The following is a 22,217-nucleotide window of genomic DNA, read 5'->3' as shown; positions in this document are numbered from 1 at the left end:
ATTTAGACACCGTGAGTAAACAGTCAGTGTGAGATTGTAAGACCAATAGCGTTCACGTTACTGCCATAAGTACCTGTTGATGATTGTAGATGACGCAACTGCTGAATAATTTGACGCAATTAGGCGAGAACATTTCTACATACTCAATGGCTGGTTTGTCGGAATGCTCGCAAGACGAGAGGTTTGCTCGTAAGCGGAGGACAAAAATCTCCCTGATCCACGCTCGTAAGGCGAATTGTTCGCAAATCAGGATGCTCGTAAGCCGGGGGCTGACTGTATATATATATATATATATATATATATATATATATATATATATATATATATATATATATATACACACACACACACACACACACACATATATATATATATATACATATATATATATACATACATATACATATATATATATATATATATATATATATATATATATATATATATATATATATATATATACACACACATATATACACACAAAGATAAATAAAGCATTATAAACCATTTTGTATAATTTACTTACGTTTTGGAGAGTGGTTGATGGCATACAGGAATAGATGTGGAGCGAACGGGAGGGAGGGTTACTCCTTGGAAGGGGAATCCCCTTCCATGATGACACTAGCTAACTGCGACGCGAGGTCGGACACTCGTACACCACGTTCATATTTTGCTATAATTTCCTTCTTCGGTTCAATAGTGGTCCTCATTGTTTTCCTCTTTGCCTTCCCCTTATCACTGTCTTTCTTTGGATCCATTATTAAGGGCTAGAGCAACACGAAAAAGTTTAAATCCGGGAAGAAATACTCGAACAAACGTCTTACTCCGCTGAGGGTCTGAGTTGAACTGGCGCTTACCCGCTGGCCGAGAAGGGCCGAGGAGCGCGTTCGGGTCGGCTCGGCTCGGCTCGGCTAGTCGAGAACCGAAAATCTGTTCGAGGTCCGATGCATTGTCTACTTGAATTTTTTGGTCGAGCACCGATTTGGTCGAGTATAGAGGCGGTCGAGTACCGAGGTACCACTGTATATATATATATATATATATATATATATATATATATATATATATATGTCTAGTCAAAGAGTTTTCAATCTTTTATAGAGGTACCATCATTTTTGTCCAGGCCTGTTTCATTAGTTTGTTTTTTTAAATAATGATGTTAATCAGCAATTCAAAAGTGATGGCAGATTTTGATTAATTTTCAATAAATTGTTATTTATTGTTACTTTTGTTTCAAGTGATTTAAGTGAGAATTGTGGGTTTTTCCTTCTTTAACTGAGGGGTACCAACAATTTTGTCCACGTGTGTATGTAAGACAGGGTGTTCGTAAACCGGGAGCCCATTGTGTATGAATGTGTGTATATATATATATATATATATATATATATATATATATATATATATATATATATATATACACACACACACACAGTGGGCCCCCGTGTTACGAACTTAATCCGTTCAGCGGCTATGCTCGTAACTCGAATTGTCCGTATGACAGGCAATCCAAACCTATGTTAATTAGTGAATGCGTGCAACGCGTGCAAAAACCTGGTGTAAAACCTAGTGTAAAAACACCACGACTTAATACACGTTAAAAAGTTGTAACATAATAAACGGAAAAATGACATTTACCTTTGGGGCGATGTGACTTGAGCTGGTGGTGGGTGGAGGCGGAGGGGAGCAGAGACGAACCCGCAGAATTATTATTTTTTTTTCTGCAACGAGAACTTTTCTTATACGAGAACATATCACCGGCGATTTCCTTCTCTTTAATCCATAATAGAAGAAGCCTCTCCATTTTGTTGTTGACCGAGGTCCGTCCCCTGGCAAGGATAGTCTTGCCCTTAGAAGATTGCCGAGCGGTTACGGCCATACTCACGAGCAAGGTTAACTATGTGTGCGCCTCTATATTTTTTTTTATTATCTCCTGCTTCGTTTATATTGTCACCATCCTCTTACTTCTTCCTTTACCGCCACTTGCAATTTTAGAAGCCATGTCTAAGAGACATTGTTTTCAAAGTCTTCACAACACACGGACCAGGTCGATGAAGGCGTTCGGCCAATAGCATATTGGCATTACTGTGATTGACGTGACGCCGGCCAATAGCATATCGGCATCTCCGTGACTGAGACCGTGACTGTAACCTTAATCGACCAATAGCATATCGGCATCTTTGTGACTGAGACCGTGACTGTGACTGCCTTAATTGACCAATAGCATAACGGCATTTCCGTGAAATGCGTGAAAAGTTGTTTTTGTTGATGCAGCAAAGCGAAAAAATTAGTGCGGACACGCTGACCGGCATATGTTGGATGGTTCGTAAGACGAAAGGTTTGTGCGTAAGAGGGGGACAAAAACACGCCACGATTCACGTCGTAAGATGAAAAATACTTAAAATAGGGAGTTTGTAAACAGGGGGACCACTGTATTAGGTTATAATTTAAATATCTGTTGTAAATAGTTAAGAGGACATAAGGGTGGGGAAAAAAATAAATTAAAAAAAAAATTAGCATGTGATGCCAATTTTGGTGTCTCCAATTTGGAAGTCTCCAATTTTTGGAGACTTCAGCGGATGCTTTGCTGTGATGTAACCCTAACCCTATGTTTCTCTTTGACTGTGTCATGAAAAATCTGTACAACCACACATATACAAGCAATGAAATAAAAAATATCCCAAAAAGCTGATGATGAATAGAAATTCAACAACTTCAAACACTTTGATTTCACCTAGATGAAAATGGAAGTGAACCAGAGGGCATAACACTGCTCTTATTTCAACTTGTCTCCTATGTTTTCGTCTAGAATTGTAAGAAAAAAAAAAGAATAAAGCAAATGTGCAAATGTTATTGTGAATTTAAGAAATGAAAACAAACCTGAACAAGATTCTTGTGAGCATGTTCATAGCTAAGTAGAGCACCTTCACCAATCAGTTCGGTATCAAATAGTTCTGTGATTAGGACGTTGGCCTTCATTTCCATGTCTTCACCTAATATTGATAGCACACAATACATACAGTATAATCACTTAAAGAGCACATTTCCATAAAAGATGAAGTCAATGAATGCAAATTTCTCACAGCAAATATAAGTGCAAAAACCTTACAAACCAAAGGGAGAGTTAATTTTGTTTAATAATTTGCTTCAAAAAGTGAAACTTGTGTTTGTAACACACATTAAATATTTCCAGCCTTTCTTTGAATTTTGATGATGATGACAGAGACAATTTGATAAACACAAATCTACAACTTTACATGGACATTGGGGACAGTGCCCCTGGATTGGCAAACCAGGGTGGTTGCCCCTCTTTTTGAGAAGGGGGACCAGAGGGTATGCTCCAACAAGGGAGGGATCACAAGCCACAGCCTCCCTGGTATATTTTATCCTGTAGAGCAGGGTCTGTCAGGAAGTCGACCCTCGGATTCATGAGGAGCAGTGTGGTCTTCGACCCAGGCGTGGAACAGTGGCCCAGCGCTACACCCTCGGCAAGATCCTCGAGGGGGCATGGGAGTTTGCCCAACTGGTCTACATGTATTTTGTGGACTTGGAAAAGGCACTCAACCGTGTTCCTCTGGGAGTCTTGTAGGGGGATACTTCAGGAGTACTGGATACCAAACCCCTTCATACTGGCTGTTCGGTTCCGGTACCATCAATGTCAGATTGCCGACAGTAAGTAAAGTCTGTTTCCAGTGAAGGTTGGATTCCGCCAAGGCTGCCCTTTGTCACTGAAGTGTTGAGTGGGTTCAGTTTGGGGATCTTAGCATTAAAATCCTGACGGCTGGAGGGTCTAACCTTCTTCAGCATATACATGCCTTCATCAACAAGATCTGGGACAGGGAGGCAATACCTGAAGATCTTAAAGATGCACTCATTGTCATCTTGTTCAAAAAGGGAAAAAGATGGACTGTGGAAATTACACGGGCATCTCGCTCCTCTCTACAACTGGAAAGAGCATTCTGCTCATGAGGCTTCATCGTCACCAAAGACAGAGATCCCGGATACAAACGGTCAAAATGAGTTTCCTCCGCTAGGTGTACACACAGAGTAAGATGCTCAATCATCCAGGAGGAGGTCAGCGTTAAGCTGCTACTTCTCTGCATTGAGAGGAGCCAGTGGGCTTTGGGCATCTGGTTAGGATGTCTCTCTGGTGACTTGTTCCGAGCAGGTCCCACCGGGAGGAGGCTCAGGACATGCTGGAGTGACTATGTCCCTCTCTGCTATACGTGACTGCCCTCCCCCATCAAAACTGAAAGTCTCAAAAACTTTGGCTAAAGTGGAGTGTGTGTAGCAAGCATAGCATAGCAAGATGTATGTCATCACTCTATACTCTTATTTCCCACCAAAAATGCAGACACTGGTGATGTTAAGTGACGTTACCTCTTACTGGTTCGACAGAATTTGGTGACGCTACTGCCTTTCAGCAGCTTGGCATGCTTGTAAATGAATAAAACCACACTATGTGGACCAGTGTAGCAGCGATTTTTTTCTCCCAAAAAATAAATCCATGTGGACAGAATTTTTTTACACATGACGGGTTTAAATAGCCCTGCTTACGTGTAGACAAGGTCTGAGAGCAAGGCCATTGTCTGGTTGAATCAACAGGGCAACAAGACATGCTAGTACAATTACAGGGCAACAGCCAGACAAAGCCCACATTCAAGGTAAGATAATGCCAATTTTCACTGTATAACTCCTATTAATAATAGCCCATTTATAATTCTGGGCCATGTGTCTTAAGATGATACATAATAACAACGATGTAGGCTAGCTGCTAACGTTAACCTCACTGAAACCATCTATTTTTGAAATCTCTCTCTCTAACCTAGCCAACTGATCTTGAATTTGAATATTAACATTCAAATTGTGAAATGCACTAACTGGTTTTGCTTACAGCATAAACAATGCATCACTATGCTGTGAAGCTAAGTTATAAAGGGATTAAAATACAAAAAAATAAAAAAGACTTTGTATTTTGTCTTAAAGTTTGACAATACAATACAGATTAATTGATTTGTATTGGTTTTAGGCTGAAGCCAACCTTTCACCGGATGAGTAATGAGAGTAATGAGCTACATTTAGAATGGCAAATCCATAGTCCCGGTTATGGTGGTGAGAATAATATAAAAGCAATAGTAGTGTAATGCATTACATTTCAAATACAGTAATATTGTGATGTAACTAATGACTTTGAAATGATAGTAATAAGTAATAAAAAATGCATTACAGTTTTGAAGTATCCTACACTTATCCAACATTGCTGGTCATGTACATGCCTGAGCTCAACCACGTCTTTCCAAGGTCATCAGAAGTTCTACCACACTAACTTTGAGTTTCTTGATATTGTAAAACCACAGTTGTGCAAATGAGTTTACTTTTTGGTTATTGTTTCATAGTTAAGTCAATCAGCTTTAAAACAACGTTGTGAAGGGGGGCAAGGTTTAAGACTGGTCAGAAATCTCGCTAAGAAAAAAAAAAATCAGATGTCAAGATTTCATCATGTGTACTCATATACAACTATATTAGACAGTGGAAAGTTTAAAACACCACGATATGGCCCCTTTAATAACACTTTCCAGAAGGCCAACATTTGTGTTTTGGGTCTTCCTGTGCTTGGCTGCATGAAATGTTCTTATTTTGAGAAATGCAGGATATTTTTTGTTATCTTTCTGCCACAATAAAGCGAAAAAATAATTACTAATACAACAAATTTCACTTTCTGGAAAATTATTGAAAATAATCAACTTTCCTCTCAATATTCTATTTTTGGGCACACGCCTCTATTAGTAAAGAATGTAAAAAAATAAATAAATACTGTATTTTCCGCACTATAAGGCACACCTAAAAGTCTTGATTTTTTTAAAAAGCTGATGGTGTGCCTTATAATCAGGTGCACCTTATACTGTATATGGATCAATAGATTAGAATTCGTAGATGGGGAATGAACAGATAAAGTAAGCTTTACCTGTTTCTTTTGTGTGTTTACAGTTAAACAAGGTTGGTCAAATTGACATTGAGTTATTATGCTATTGAGAGTTTAGAGTTATTATTTGAGTTATTATTGTTATTACTTTGAGTATTACTATATTGTGAATGACAACGTTTTAAAATATGTCATTCATTGAGGGTGCGTCTTATAATCCAGTGCGCCTTATATATGGCAAAGGTTTTACGATGTCATTAATTGAGGGTGCGCCTTATAATCCGGTGTGCCTTATAATGCGGAAAATACAGTAAATAAAAATACTGATGGGAAGTATTTAATTTTTTTTTACAACCTGGCCCGACAGTAACATCAGTGGAATGTTTGTTGATAATCTTGATCTTCTCACTGAAACCATTTTTCTCCACAATACAGTTGGCGGCATCAGCCATGGGCTTGAAAACCTGTAAACAAGTTTTATTATTTGCAGACATGTATCAAAATGTACTATGTGCAGTATATATAATTGCAGGACCATTCATAAATTAGCCAGGACTAAATGGTTCTGATTTACAGATGAAATACTTATCTTCTGCTTACACTTTCAGCTAAACCCTACACTATCAACAAATCATCCTTTTACATCACTCTGTTCTTTGCATCTTCTGCACGCGCGCGCACATACCCACGCACACACACACGCACACACACACGCACACACTTTTGGTCGTCATGCACTCACTACCACATGATGTTTTCAAACTGCAATACAACATGTACACACCTGCTTTCAGGTCTCTCTAATAGAGGATGAAGACGTTTCACATGACATCAAGTGTTTGAACCAATTCAGAGTAACAAAAATCTGATTTTTATCTAAATTTTTAACAGGTACCTACTCAAAACTTAATTCATTGAAGGCATCCAACCTGTTTTTGATGGCACGGGGGAGGAGGGGGCTAACCCGTACACAATTTTGGCTACAGTTGTTGTCAGAGAGGATTTTGAAAACACACACCAGATACATATAAAGGGTGATGAAGGAACACGTAAGGAACCAGCTTGATTCATAAGAAAAACTGTCCAGATTCCTATATCAGTCACCTACTTCCGACAATATTGGAACCGCTAGCAGGTTTTATGTTTTGTTTTTTCAAATGTTGCATGTTGTTACAGCTGCCAAAAAGGTTTGTATTTTGGTACCACATCTAAGTGATTGAACATCGTGATGTGATTTGGTCATTGCTTGAGTTGTGCGCATGACGACTTTAACAGCTTCTCCTAATTGACAATGAACAGGTACTTGAACTGAAGCCAATCAAGCATACTGGCCAGGTGAACCTACCCATGGGTGGCTTGCAGTATACCCTTTTCATTTCCCGACAGGTGACCCTGGTGAGTGGCCCCCGATCTGGAATGGTGGCGGAGATCTCTTTGGAGCTTAATGGATCGGCAATTGCATGTTTGAACTTTAATGTTTTAGTTTAGACTTTTAACTTTTACGAGACAATATTTTGTGTTTTATGTGTGACTTTTAGCTTTTAGGGATGGTCAAGTTTGTGACCAACCAATAATCTCTAGTCTTTGATTTGGACTCATGTCTATGGTTATTCAAGTGCTATCTTGCGGGCGGTTGCAAAGGGTGGCTTAGCAACATAGCACCCACCCCCCCTTTTTGATTGAGTTTTGACACACATGAGGTTTCACTCATTCACTCAGCAGAAAACTTCCCACTTGTCGGTCTCTAGGTACATGCCTTTTGGCCTTGCCAAATGTCGAAGTGACATGGTGCACCCATTTAAACCCCGGTTCCTCCCATGTTTGTATAGCCAAAGAATGCAATATTCTGTGTCTTAAAACATCAGTCGAAGCCCACTAAAATGACTGGTAGAGAAAGATTTTTTTTTTAATGTCTGGGATTGAATGAAAACTGTGTTTAGATTAGATCACATAGAAAAAAAATTGAAAAAAATTCTATGCTCCCTGGGTTTCCTTTTAAAAGGTGAAGGAAAACGCTGTAAAATTACCTCCACGGCATAGCAGAAGTCAGCTCCAGCAGTAACAGCCATCATGGACAATAAGCCAGTTCCTGTTCCGATGTCCAGGACAATGACATTTTCACCCTTAGCATTGACACGGGCCACAGCTGCCCGAATTCCCTGGTAGTACTTTTCATTCTACAGACAAAAAGCATATCCGCTTTGTGGTTATGGTGGGCAATGTGTTCAGCGCTTGTTTTCTGATGAAAAACTGTACTGTAAAGACTAGTACAGCGGGCCCCCATGTTACGAGATTATTCTGTTCCGTGGTTGGGCTCATAAGGTGAATTCGCTGTATGGCGGGCAATCCAAACCTATGTTAAATAGCTAATGCGTTTAGAACCCCAGGTAAAAACATCAAAATTGTAAATACATATTAAAAATTGGGACCAAAATAGTATAGTAAGTGTTATGTATATAAAATACACATGTATACAATGAGAAAAAATCATAAATAAATATATAGAAATAAATATAATGTAGAATAAATATAGAAAAGAATTAATTTACTTTTGAATAGCACTTGTTATGCCCATATTCCCTAATAAGGGTAGCCTAGGCTAGGCTAGCTTCGTATCTCTTGATTATCTCCAGCTTCGTTTCCTTATAAATCATCTTTTTACTTCTTTCTTTAACATCACTAGCAATTTTGGGACCCATGGCTAACCCATTCAAGTTTGAACCCTAAGCAGTAAAATGCACTATAAATATGGTTTTGTAACCACTCACGATAGAACAATGCTTTACCATTCTGCCATTTTCAAACGAGTGAGGCCGAGCAATAGCAGACCAGCATCTCTGTGAGGAGACGCCGACCAATAACAGACCAGCATTGGAGTGACGCGTTGCATGGAGGCATTGACGGCAATAGAAAATAAGTGCAATTACCTAAAAACACCTGCAGATGGAGACAAAACAACACAAATATAGCCAACCCCCGTAGGGTGATGACAGTTGTATTTGTCGCAAAGCGGGGAAAATACCTTAAAGAGGGGACGGAAAAACTCAGTATTCTACATCACAATATGAAAAAAATGTAAGCAAGGGACGCTGTAACCCGGGGGTCTACTGTACTAATAACTCACTAATAAAACAAGCGAAAATTTTTATTACAGAATCCATGGGTTCACTGACATCTCAACATGTGAATCAGTGGAAACAAAATTGAATTTTTTTGCTCATCACAAAAAAAAAAAAACGAGCGCAAGACTATATGAGGAATAGTGAGCATATGAGTAATAAGATCTACGTATTAGGTTTAGATGACATAACACAGCAGTTAGCATACAAGTCCCTAATATAACTAGGCCCTAAAAATGTAGCCCTTCAACTAGCTCATTACTTCCTTGCACAAGGACAGTCTATTAGGTATCATTGGAGGACATTTTACATCCAACCTATCAACTTTTAAATAATCCTCATACAACACAATCACAGAACGAACCTTAATGCTACGCTACGGAATTGAACGGAGCTTCGGGCAATTCAGCACGCCCATAATGTGTGCGTGTGTGCTGAGCTGAGCGCACACGTGTGGTTACAGGAGAGATGAAAGCAAGCTTTTGGATCCTCTTGCCCTTTGGAATAAATTGACAAGTGAAAAATCAATCCAGCACAGTGTCAATATTTTATTTCTAGACAACAGTAAAGCCCCTGAGCCAATCAGGATTCAGAGCACAATGCAATGGAAAAAATATCCACACTGTAAAAAATCTGTGAAACAGCGAAGCCGTGAAAGATGAAATGTGATATAGCGAGGGATCACTATCTACGATGTCTATCTTAGAAAATCAGAAAAAATAAAGTTTACCTTTCAAATTTGAACCCAAAATGCCCTCCACTTTGCAATGACAAATATGTTTATTATTCTCAACACTGACTCACCCTGTCATGATCCCACAGCATGTCAGCAAAGCTTGACCTGAAAAAAAAGTTAAAGACCACATAAACAGGAAAGGTGATGACTCACATGACAACTCAAATCAGACTCAAATTTATCGAGAAATATTGTAAACTTGACGGAACAATCTCAGCTTGTAGGATTATCCTCATTTATACTGTATGTGTGTGTTACGCAGTTGATCTCGTAAGTCGAATTCACCGTAAGGCGGGCAATCCAAAACCTATGTTAAATAGCTAATGCGTTTAGAACCCCAGGTAAAAACATCAACAATGTACAGAAATATTAAAGATTGGTACCAAAATAGTATAGTAAGTGCTATGTATATAAAATACACATGTATACAATCAGAAAACATTATAAACAAAAAATATAGAAAGGATTTATTTACCTTTGAGTAGCGCTTGTTATGCCTATATTCCCTCGTAAGGATAGCCTAGGCTAGGCTCGCTTCATATTTGATTTTCTCCAGCTTTGTTTCCATATAAATAATCTCCTTACTTTATTCTTTAACATCACTAGCAATCTTGGAACCCACGGCTAACCCATTCAAGTTTGAATTAATCAGTATAATGCACTATAAATACGGTTTTGTAACAACTCACGATAGAATCAAGCTTTACCATTCCGCCATTTTGAAATGAGTGAGGTCGACCAATAGCAGACCACCATCTCCAACAGAAAATAAGTGCACTTATTTAAAAACGCCTGCAGATAGAGGCAAAATAACACAAATACAGCCAACTCCTTAGGGTCATGACAATTGTTTTTGTTGCAAAGCGGGGAAAATACCGTAAAGAGGGGATGAAAAACCTCAGTATTCCACATCGCTACATGAAAAAAACGTAAGCCAGGGACGCTGTAATCTCTATTAAAAGCACACCGTCCTTATCACTACAAAATGTAATATCAACAGCTGCCAGAGGTGACGCCCAAAAAAAAACATCAAGTCAAACAAGCGCAAATGAATGAACTGTTAAACTAAACAGCTTTCCAAAATATCATTATTTCGTGTCACAATCCATCACACCCCATTCACTGCTTCATCAAACCTGCTCTCCTTCCCTGCCAATCACCTCCAACATCACAGCTGCAGCTTATCACCTGCACAGTACATAACCCGGCCTCTTCCTCACTCAATTTGCCAGATGGTCTGCCTTCCAGCACTTCTTTCTGCCAGATTACTGGTGAATTGACTGCACATTCCTGACCCTCCGATTGCCTGCCGTCCAGATCTGATCCTTGGTAATTTGACCCTGCCCGAACTCGACCATTCGTTAGCCTGCCGATATAGTCCCCCTGCTTGAGTCCCTGCTGTGCTGCCCTTTTTGGGAGGTACATGTGCTTCCCCTTTAAAGAGGTGCTGCCCCCTTTTGGGAAGTACATGTGCTTCCGCTTTAAGGAGGCCCATGTGCTTCCCCTTTAAGGAAGCAGGTGTGCTGCCCTTTAAAAGAGCAGGTGGACCATCAGTACTGATTTGATCGTGTGCAGTGCTAACCAATTCATGCACAAAAGCAGAAAGTTGAAGTTTTTTTTTCTTTCCCTATCCACTGTCCCGCAGCTGTAACTTGAGGCAACATATGTCTGTGAGTAATATTAATTCATGTGTTTATGTTGTGCCAGAAACTACTGTTTACTTTGTATTTTTTGTATTTGTTTCACAATTGTTTCAGTAAACATCAAAAATTTACCAGGTGCCTTGGTGTTTATCGTGGAACGCTGTTAGCTATCTGCTAAGTTGACCAGTCACAACGAGGGCAGAATACCTGCCTCTTCTGTTCCCTCTCGACCAATCGCCCGCCACGCCCCAGCTTCCCTGACAGCCTTTCCACAGCACCCCACTCCCGTCACCCTCCACCCCAGCAAGTATCTCCCGCAAAATAAACATTCTGTTGTTAACTCCACGACCTGTGTGTGCTCTTGCGTTCTCCATTCAGTAGCCGTGTCAATTTCAGGTGTGGTCCATGCGGCCCTGTACCAGTTGATCCCTGGACCGAGCCACGGAGCAGTGGTTGGGGACCATGGACCATGGACACCTGCACATTATTGTAGGTATCTGTACATAACCTACCCAGTTACGATTTATACCTGTACTCTGTTACCCATGTTGTAAGATTTTCATTGAAACTTGTTACAACACCATGCACATAGCGATAAACACTCTGACTTTGACTTAAATCTGAGAAGCCTGCAAAATAACAATAAATCTAATCAGTCATTGTTGACCCCAAACATTTTTAACATAATTTGAATTCAGTATTAACACCAATTTAGCTGAGCTTGTTTTTCCTGCATCAAGCTATGTCCATCTTGAAGTGATGGCTCAATTTCTCCCATCATTGCTTATATCCATCCAACTCTGTTGTTTTGTTGTTCATTGCAGAAAGATCCGGTACTTAAAGATAGGATGTCAAAAGTTTCAAACACAATTTTAAGGCAGATGTCATTTGCGATCTCCAGCAATTGATTATCTTCTTGCACAGCCATGGGGCATTCACCTGGTTTGACTAAAAAGTAGCGCTTGAACTCTTTATTGTGGATAAATCATTATTTCAAGTAGTACTCCTGGTATTGCCTGTTTCTTTGAAGTGAGAGATGTCTTACTCATTTTGCTATACTCTGTGAGTGAAATTTTGGCTCTCAAAAATTCAAATTTCAAAAGCAAATGGTTTTTCAAAATAAAATATTTTGAATTCAGATAATACAGATAAAACAGAAATTATTATTGCGGGTGCAGCCCGTGTGCTGGCTGCCAGTGAATCCCCAGACCAGTATTCGGCTGCGGAACAGTGGTTGGGGTCCTGAGCCCTGAAGTACATATTTTTTCATTAATGTCCTTTTTCCTTATTGGAAGCCAAACAACCTCTGGGACAGGTGCGACAACACATGACTTCTACAGCCTGGGAGAACGGGTGCCACACAGATTTTCCACCGCATGGTCTATACCAGGGGTGGGCAATTCCCATCCTTGAGTGGGCCGCTATACCATGTTTTACATGTTTACAACCTGCAAAACAACTGATTCAAATAATCACTATCATGATCATGGATGCTGAAAACATTACTTCATGATTTGATGATTTGGATCAGGACTGTTGAAGAAGAAAACATCTAAAACATGCAAGATGGCGGCCCTTGAGGCCCACCCTAGGACATTATACAAACATGCCTACTTGGCCGCCACATAGTAATAAAGCATCCAATGTGTTAAAGATTCCGACAAACAAACAAACAGAAAATGAAACTAAGAAATGAATAACATCTAAAGACCGCTGTGATGGATGATAATACAATTCATATTGTATTTGTGCATACCAATATTAGATTCCTCCACAAATACAAATTTCTCCTATTTTAAGTGAAAAACAGATTTCCAATGACCACTTAAAATTTGCCATAATATATCCAAATATTCTATAAATGCATACGATTACTATTTGCTTGATGACTGATGTCAGATCTCAATAGCTTCGCTTGGAAAAAATATATCTCTTATACTTTAATATCTTTTTCCAGCCAGTCTTGTTATTTTTAATCAAATTCAAGCTAAGCTTTAAGCTTGATTTTATTTAAGGAGCAAAATGCCAGGATTTGAAAATCCCCGGAATCATGTCAGTTGTTTCTACACGTGTCAAACGTCTTGTCTTAGCCATGATGTGAGCTGGGTGCTACCTGGCTATCTCCTGGTGATAATCGTCCTCTTCGCTCTCCGTCACGCAGTCAAACCCTCCAACGATCGATTTAGCTCGTCCACAAAATGCCTTCATCTCACAAATACTTCGAAAACTGGCAAAAGTGTGTAAACAAACAAAACCGGCGGTTAAAGTCACGCTATTCTTGCAGTCTTACGTCCACTAATTTAGCATTACCACCACCAGAGCCTCTGCAGCCTCAACACATCCTAAAATGCGTGCTTCGGCGACAATACGCTAGTAGGGGCAAAAGATTCAGTGTGCTCCTTGTTCTGTGGAGGTCATGAAAACCGAAAGAACGATGCAGACACATTATGCTTACACACGATTGAACACAACGCCATACAATTTGGTCATAACGACAGAGCACAACGCCATACAATTAAGTCATGGGAACCAGGGATAAACGTCTACGGTGCGAATTGACTGTATGCAAATCCTGAAATATATATTATCATATATTAACACACGATTCGGCATTACCCAAATAGGTAAATCTTATTAAAATGGGTTGGGAAACGAAAAGGATGTGGCATTTTCAATTCAAATGAATTACCTTGCATTGAAATCTCGCCCCTGCCAATATGACAACCATGTAGTCACGTTTGTTAGAAGGGCTGCAACCGTCGCGCTAGCATAGCCAGGCATTTTCGGAAAGTGAAATCTCCGAAGCTTTTCCTAGACCGTGGCTAAAAAGAGGCTGGAATACGCTATTGGACATCCTTTCGAATATATGAAATGACAACCTTGTTTAAAATGAATTAAATAAATAAAATAAGTGGCGTTACCACAGAACGGCGCGTATTGATGACGTATATTGCTAGGAGCCCTGCAAAACATTACATAACAACATACAAATAAACAGCCTCAATATCATTTTGGTTCTGGGGCCGCATGGAGGAAAATCCATCCTCAACATTTTCTATGAAAGATTTTTCCATTTGTTCATCAAATACATATTTTGTAGAAAACATAAATGAACATGGGGAAGAAACATGAACAAATGGGAAAATTCCCCAATCGAAATATGTGGTATTGTGACTTGAAACAGAACACATGAACAGAATAAAATGGTGCTGTAGTGTCTCCTGGACACTGGGTGTCACACACTTAATATATCCACAGCTACGTGTGAAGTCACTGACACAGTAGATTTAAACAAGTATACTCTCACAGTCACCAGCTACATTAGCACATGCATAGAGACAGCAACAAGTAGGAAACGTCTCAGAATATATCCCGACCAAAAGCCCTGAATAAACTCAGATTTGAGGGCCAAATCACAAATACGCATGCATCTGCTTTTGCTTTGGCCACCATTGAGGACTACAAAAAGGCCAGGTATGACCTGAGTAGAGCTATCAGAGAAGGACTTCAGCACATCACGGACTATTAACAGAGGAGTAGCGCAGTAACATCCAGGCAAGCCACACTGCCGGATGAGCTGAATGAGTTCTACGGCCGCTTTGACGCTAAGAATCCTGATCAGTAGAGAAGGATGTTGGGCGTGGAGTGGACACGGAACCCTCCTCTTACAGTGGCGCCAGCAGATGTGTGCAATGTGCACAGAACAAACCTGCGGGAAGGAGCCAGCCCAGATAACATCCCCGGCCGCACAGGTCAGGGTTTGCTGATCAGAGCTAGCTGATGTGTTTGTGAACATCTTTAAACTGACCCTTGCACAAGGCTCTGTCCTCACATGCTTCAAGGCCACCACCAGAGTGCCTGTCCCCAAGCAACACACTGTGACCTGGCTAAATGACGACTGTCCCATAGCGCTAACCCCAATCATAATGAAGTGCTTTGAGAGGATTGTCATGACACATATCAAGAAGACCATTCCAGACACCGTGGACCCGCTACAATTTGAACATCACCAGAAACGGTCCATGGATGATGCAGTCAACATCGCCATCCATACAGCGCTCCCACACTAAGAGGGCAAGGACACATATGTGAGAATGCTCTTCATTGATTACAGCTCGGCATTCAACACAGTCATCCCTAACAAACTGACGGACAAGCTCCTTGCACTTGGTCTGGCACCCCGTTTCTGCAACTGGGTGCTGAACATCCTCACAGGCAGACCCCAATTAGTCAGAGTCCACAACTGCACATCCAGTACCAGAACTGTAAGCACAGAGACACCCCCAGGGTGTAACACAGAGTAACACTAGTTACTCAGATATAATGATACATGTCAGCTCCAATGATATGAGAATGAGGCAGTCTGAGATTACAAAGAAGGACATAGCTAGGACTAGTAATCTCACTAGAAAGATGAATCGGCATCGTGTAATTGTCTCTGGCCCTCTGCCTGCGAGAGGCATTGATAACAGGTTTAGCAGGTTATTCTCACTTAATCGGTGGATGGCTAGTTTCTGTAGAGAGCAAGGTTTCCAGTTTGTAGATAATTGTCCCGCTTTCTGGGGCTTGCCCGACCTGCTAAAGAAGGACGGCCTTCACTCTAACTGGGAAGGCGCCATCACTCTTTCTAGAAACATAGATTACTGTTTGAGCCTTCCATGACTTCTCATATTAGAGCATGTCGGGTCGCAGGCGAGTAGCGAGCCTGCTAGAACGGGTGTGGAGTCGTTAAGGCTAGAGTTAACAGACACTAGGCTGGACTGCTACAACACACATAGCATATTTAGTCTAGGTCATTGCAATCTACACACTGTTTCAATACCTAATGTTGAATGCCCTAATGATAAGATTTCTGCTGAGGTGGTGTTAATTAAGGAAAATAGCCCTGCCTCATTAATCAGTAAGACTAGTGACAAAGTACCTAGGCGGAATATTAATATTAATATGCGCGCTGTAGCCGTCAACAATCGAATTCCTACTTTACTAACATTGCGACGAGGTTTTAATTACTCAAAATACAGAGCAAGCCCCAGCCATAAAAATCTTGTTGGTATTAGTACTACCAACATGAGGACTCAAGAGTAGTCCAGGAAAAATTTCCCAGTTTAAATTTGGCTTCATGAATATTAGGTCACTCCCCTCAAAAGCCCTTCTTGTAAATGATCTTATTACAGATCAAAATCTTAACGTGCTTGGTCTGCGAAACCTGGCTAAAACCAAATGAATTCTTGTCATTAAATGAGGCCTCACCCGCAAACTTTGTGGGCTCACATGTTGCCCGTCCTTGTAAAAAAGGAGGGGGTGTCGCCCTAATTTCAGAATCTGATTTTAGGCTTAGCACGAGCACTAGTCACACCTTTCAAGACATTTGAGGCTCTCGTTATGCGATCGAGCTCCTCACCACCATTCTATGTGGTAGTTATTTACCGTCCTCCCGGTCCATACTCTGGATTCTTAGATGAATTCCCTGAACTTATGGCTGACTTAATAACTCACACAGATAATATATTAATTATGGGTGACTTCAATATTCATATGAACTCCCCATTGGAGCCACTTACTGTAGCTTTTCAAGCAATAATCGATGCATTTGGTTTTACACAAATAATAAAAGCAGCAACACACCGGAATGGTAATATCTTAGACTTCGTGTTAACCCATGGCCTAACTGCCTCAAATGTCACAACTCTGCCGCATACTAACGTTATGTCTGATGATTATCTTATAACATTTGAAGTCCTAGCTCAGTATGGTCTTATTGTCCACAACCAAGGCTTTAAGAGCCGTGATATTAACTCATCAACCATTGCTGCACTTTCTGAATTACTGCCTTCCGCAACAGCTGCCTTTCCGTCTTTCACTGGTTCAGTCGATAAACTCGCGAATGATTTTAATACGGTTCTTTTGAATTCCCTAAACTCTATTGCGCCGCTGAAACTTAAAACTCGTCCGAAGTGGCACACTCCGTGGTTTACGGATGAAACGCGTACGTGTAAATGGTTAAGTAGACAACTTGAGCGTAAATGGCGAACAACTAAACTCGAGGTTTTCTGTCAGGCCTGGTGCGATAGCTTGCTGAAATATAAAGAGGCTCTTAGGTTAGCAAAAACAAATGACTTTTCCAAAATGATTAGTCTTAATAAAAACAACCCAAAATATTTATTTGAGACGGTAGCACAGCTAACACAACAGCAGCAGGTTAATCATAGTTCCCTCCATTCAGCACATGATTTCATGCAATTCTTTACTCAGCGGATTCAGCTAACAAGGGACGAAATAAAAAAGGCAGTGCCACTTACCCCCTCGGCTGTGATTGTTGATGCTAGTTCGGATAATCAGGTTCAAGAAAGTCTGGTTACCCTGTCCCAGTTTGATTTAGTATCCCTGGAGTGTTTTACACACCTGGTTAATGCAGCAAAGCCGACGTCCTGCATGCTCGACCCGCTTCCAGGCAAACTCGTTAAAGATTTATTCCCGGTCTTAGGGTCATCTGTCTTGAATATTATCAACCTGTCACTCTCCTCTGGCATTGTACCTGAAGCTTTTAAGATGGCCGTCATTCAACCATTACTTAAGAAACCTCACCTAAATCCTGAAAATCTCTAACTATAAGCCAGTGTCACACCTTCCGTTTATCGCCAAAATTCTTGAAAAAGTTGTAGCACAACAGCTTAGCGATTTTATGATAGACAACAATAGATTTGAACTCCTTCAGTCAGGTTTTAGGGCCAACTGAGACAGCCCTAGTAAAAGTGACGAATGATCTTCTCTTAGCCTTGGATTCCAACATCTCATCAATATTATTACTGCTTGATCTTAGTGCCGCATTTGACACTATTGATCATCATATTCTTATAGAACGTCTTAGATCATGTGTTGGTATCTCGGGATCAGCACTTTCTTGGTTCAGATCTTACATCCTGGGAAGGACGCATAGTGTCTCTTATGGCAATGCGATCTCTGAATCTTTCTCCGTCTCATGTGGTGTCCCGCAGGGGTCAGTACTTGGTCCCTTACTGTTCAACATCTACATGATTCCTCTCGGCGATATTATACGTAAACATGCTATTAGTTTTCATTGCTATGCTGATGATACCCAACTCTATATGCCCTTAGAAATAACGGATCCGTGCAAGTGCAGTAAACTGGAGGCTTGCCTTGCCGAGATTAAACAATGGATGTCTTCCAATTTTCTGCTTCTCAACCCTAATAAAACTGAGATGTTATTTATTGGCCCTGCTCATCAACAGCACTTGCTCAAAAATACCACGCTGAACCTAGAAAACTGTATTATTTCCCAAAGTAGTTCTGCAAAAAATCTCGGTGTGATATTTGACTCAACTCTCTCCTTTCGAACACACATTAATAACATGACAAGAACGGTGTTTTTTCACCTCCACAATATAACTAAAATTCACCCTATTCTTTCTCTTAACGATGCAGAAACATTAATTCATGCATTTGTTACGTCTCGCCTAGACTATTGTAACATTTTGTTTTCTGGACTTCCCATGTCCTACATTAAAAGCCTGCAGTGTGTACAGAATGCAGCAGCGAGACTATTGACAAGGACGAGAAAGTTCGATCATATTACTCCGATTCTAGCTGACCTGCATTGGCTTCCAATACACGTGAGATGTGACTTTAAGGTGCTGTTAATTACTTATAAAATTTTACACGGTTTAGCTCCTTCCTATCTCGTCGACTTAGTAACACCATATGTTCCGTCCCGACAACTTCGATCACAAAATGCCGGTTTGCTATCGACCCCACGGGCTAAAAAGAAGTCTGCGGGATCAAGGGCATTTTCCATTCGGGCGCCAGTACTATGGAATGCCCTACCTATGGAAGTTCGCGCAGCCACCTCAGTAGAAATCTTTAAATCCCGACTAAAAACACATTTATATTCAAAAGCATTTAGTTAATTGAGCCTGTCTGTAGCTTTCTTCTTCTTTCTTTTTTCCTGCCCCCCTCTTCCGGCCGGGAGAGGGGGCTAGCTAGATGGTGAGGGTTGACTTGACCGCCTCCATTGGGTCCTGCGCTGGTCGACCATCACGGGTTAGGAGTTCGGCCGTCTGCGGTCCACCTGGCTGGAATGTGGGATGGTTCCTGCCCAATGGCTTTGCCTGCTGTCAAGACATCACTGCACTATATAGCACAACATGTTTTCTGTAATTTATATTGTTTCTGTGTTTGGTACATGCACCATCCACTTCAACCTGTGGGCCTGGAAGGGGGCTCCTCCCACCTGTGGTCCCTTCTGGAGGTTTCTGATTTTCCCCAAACTGGGGGTTTTGAGTTTTTCTTTCCCCTTCTGGGAGCTTTGACAGGGGATGCTGTTGTGTACCTTATACTGAAAAGATGTCTCTATACGACTTCATTTCTCGAAAGAGGTCTCCACATGACCTCTTTTCATCTGTGAAGCCCTTTGAGACTTCGGTGATTTAGGGCTATATATATAAAATTTGATTGATTGATTGATTATTTTTTTTCATTATTACGTAATATGTTTTTAGAATTTTAGTTTGTTCACATTCAATTAGTGGTAAAGAAATAAAATGATGTTCTTATAAATAAAATGATGCTCTGAAGTGTGATTCGTAATTAAAGCGTACAATCTTGTTAAAGCTTGCCTGCTTTTGGTGTCAAGTTCTGTCAGGGTTTTTCCTGTTGTGGCTTTATTTTGGGGAGGTTGATTTATTTTGCTTTTAGGTTTGTGTTGTTTTTCCCTGGCATCTGTCATTAGTGTAATTTGTGTCACCTTGTCATGACCGTGTTCCAGGTCTACTGTAGCTCTAGTGTTTCACCCAGCTTCTGCGAGTAATAAATAATTTTATGGAGCTCATCTCATCCTGCCTCCCTGCATTTTGGATCCACCTTCCCACATCTGTTGCCAACGTGCCACACCGCCATGTCACTTGGTGGACTTCAAATAACTTTGTGGACAAATAACTTAAAATTATTATTGATTATTTAAGTTCTGGCAGTATCATGTATAATGACACTATCAGCTGTATCATTATATTGATATAGCTTAATTGGTAAGTTTCAATTGCTGATGCGGGTTTATTGATGTTTAAATGCCCCGGAAAATAGCCTGTGTAGCCCAGTAATTCATACGTGTGCTTTTGAGGGGGGCCACTGATTCAATGTAAACAAATACTGTACTACCCCTCCATGAGCCGTCTCATTAACGTGATGGAGGGGTTTGCGTGTTCCAGTGATCCTAGGAGCTAAGTTGTCAGGGGCTTTATGCCCCTGTTAGGGTCTCCCATGACTAACAGGTCCTAGGTGAGGTTCCAGGCTAAACACAGCTCATAGACCCCTCATGATGAATTAAATAAATGGATTCTAGTTTGCCGGACGCAGGTCCCCCCTCTGGAGCCTTGTCTGGAGGTGGGGCTCGTTGCCGAGCACCCGGTGGCCGAGCCTGCACCCATGGGGCCTGGCCCATGGGCTCCACCTGTGGGAGGGGCCATAGGATTCGGGCGCGAAGTGAGTTGGCCGGTGGCGAAATGCGGGGGCCTTGACTCACCAATCCCTGGCTACAAAAGATAGCTCTTGGAACATGGAATGTCACCTCTCTGGTGGGGTAGGAGACCGAGCTGGTATGCGAGGCCAAGAAGATCCAACTAGATGTAGTCGGACTCGCCTCCACACACAGCTTGGGCTCTGATTTCAGTCCTCTCGGGAGGGGTTGGACTCTCTTCCACTCTGTAGTTGCACGCGGTGAGAGGCGCAGAGCAGGTGGGGGCATTCTTATCGCTCCCAAGCTCAGCGCCTGCTTCTTAACCCTAGTAAAACAGAGATGTTAATTATTGGCCCTGCTCACCATCAGCACTTAAGAAAACCACATTGAACCTGGAAAACTGTACTATTTCCCAAAGTAGTTCTGCAAAAAATCTCGGCGTGATATATGACTCAACTCTCTCCTTTCGAACACATATTAATAACACGACAAGAACGGCGTTTTTTCACCTCCGCAATATAGCTAAAATCCGCCCTATTCTTTCTCCTAGCGATGCAGAAACATTAATTCATGCATTTGTTACGTCGCGCCTAGACTATTGTAACGTTTTGTTTTCTGGACTTCCCATGTCCCACATCAAAAGCCTGAAGTCTGTACAGAATGCAGCAGCGAGACTATTGATAAGGACAAGAAAGTTCGATCATATTACTCCGATTCTAGCTGCCCTGCATTGGCTTCTAATATGCGTGAGATGTGATTTTAAGGTGCTGTTAATTACTTATAAAATTTTACACGATTTAGCTCCTTCCTATCTCGTCGACTTAGTATCACCATATGTTCCGTCCCATCAACTTCGGTCACAAAAGGCCAGTTTGCTATCGACCCCACGGGCTAAAAAGAAGTCCGCAGGATCAAGGGCATTTTCCATTCGCGCGCCACTACTATGGAATGCCCTACCTATGGAAGTTCGCGCAGCCACCTCAGTAGAAATCTTTAAATCCCATCTAAAAACACATTTATATTCAAAAGCATTTAGTTAATTGAGCCTGTCTGTAGCTTTCTTCTTTTCTTTTTTCCTGCCCCCCTCTTCCAACTCGGAGAGGGGGCTAGCTAGTGAAGGAAATTCATATTTTTCAAATTCAATATATCAATAAAATAGTGTGTACATGGAACTGTGTTATTCTAATAAAGATTGAGATGACGTAATGTCAGTATATACTGTAGTCTTGGCCCAGGAGAAATAAAGACAAGTCGGCACCTCCAAAAGGAACAGATGGCATCCCCCGACCAACATTCCACCATAGGCAAAAGGCTAGGTGTGGCCTTCAAG

The 22,217-nt window shown here is 41.0% G+C and overlaps 1 protein-coding gene and 1 long non-coding RNA gene across 4 annotated transcripts in view; one reads left to right on the top strand and one right to left on the bottom strand.

Annotated features, from left to right (window-relative positions):
* The window catches only part of prmt7 (protein arginine methyltransferase 7), a 31,066-nt gene extending 16,723 nt beyond the window's left edge, over positions 1 to 14,343 (bottom strand). Inside the window, exons 1-6 of one of the 3 annotated variants that reach the window (XM_088418171.1) lie at positions 14,108 to 14,342; positions 13,532 to 13,645; positions 9,844 to 9,880; positions 7,948 to 8,097; positions 6,276 to 6,384; positions 2,878 to 2,990 (exon numbers count right to left, since the gene is read on the bottom strand). In XM_088418171.1, coding sequence (XP_088274297.1) covers positions 2,878 to 2,990; positions 6,276 to 6,384; positions 7,948 to 8,097; positions 9,844 to 9,880; positions 13,532 to 13,645; positions 14,108 to 14,199 — 615 coding nt within the window. In that variant the 5' untranslated portion in view covers positions 14,200 to 14,342. Of the gene's footprint in view, positions 1 to 2,877; positions 2,991 to 6,275; positions 6,385 to 7,947; positions 8,098 to 9,843; positions 9,881 to 10,250; positions 11,157 to 13,531; positions 13,646 to 14,107 lie in introns of those variants that run through there. The other 2 variants (XM_088418172.1, XM_088418173.1) reach the window with 2 other exon arrangements.
* On the top strand, positions 11,251 to 20,268 carry LOC148421811 (uncharacterized). The gene is made up of 3 exons (XR_015865989.1): positions 11,251 to 11,445; positions 11,533 to 11,907; positions 19,406 to 20,268. It is a non-coding gene; the product is annotated as an uncharacterized LOC148421811 (long non-coding RNA).
* Positions 20,269 to 22,217: the final 1,949 nt, after the last annotated feature.

This window comes from Hippichthys cyanospilos, chromosome 6 (assembly GCF_059441005.1).
Source record: "Hippichthys cyanospilos isolate Australia breed blue-spotted pipefish chromosome 6, RoL_Hcya_1.0, whole genome shotgun sequence".
NCBI lineage: Eukaryota > Metazoa > Chordata > Actinopteri > Syngnathiformes > Syngnathidae > Hippichthys > Hippichthys cyanospilos.
The sequence above is the reverse complement of the archived record's forward strand: the minus strand, read 5'-3'. Positions and strand labels throughout refer to the sequence as shown.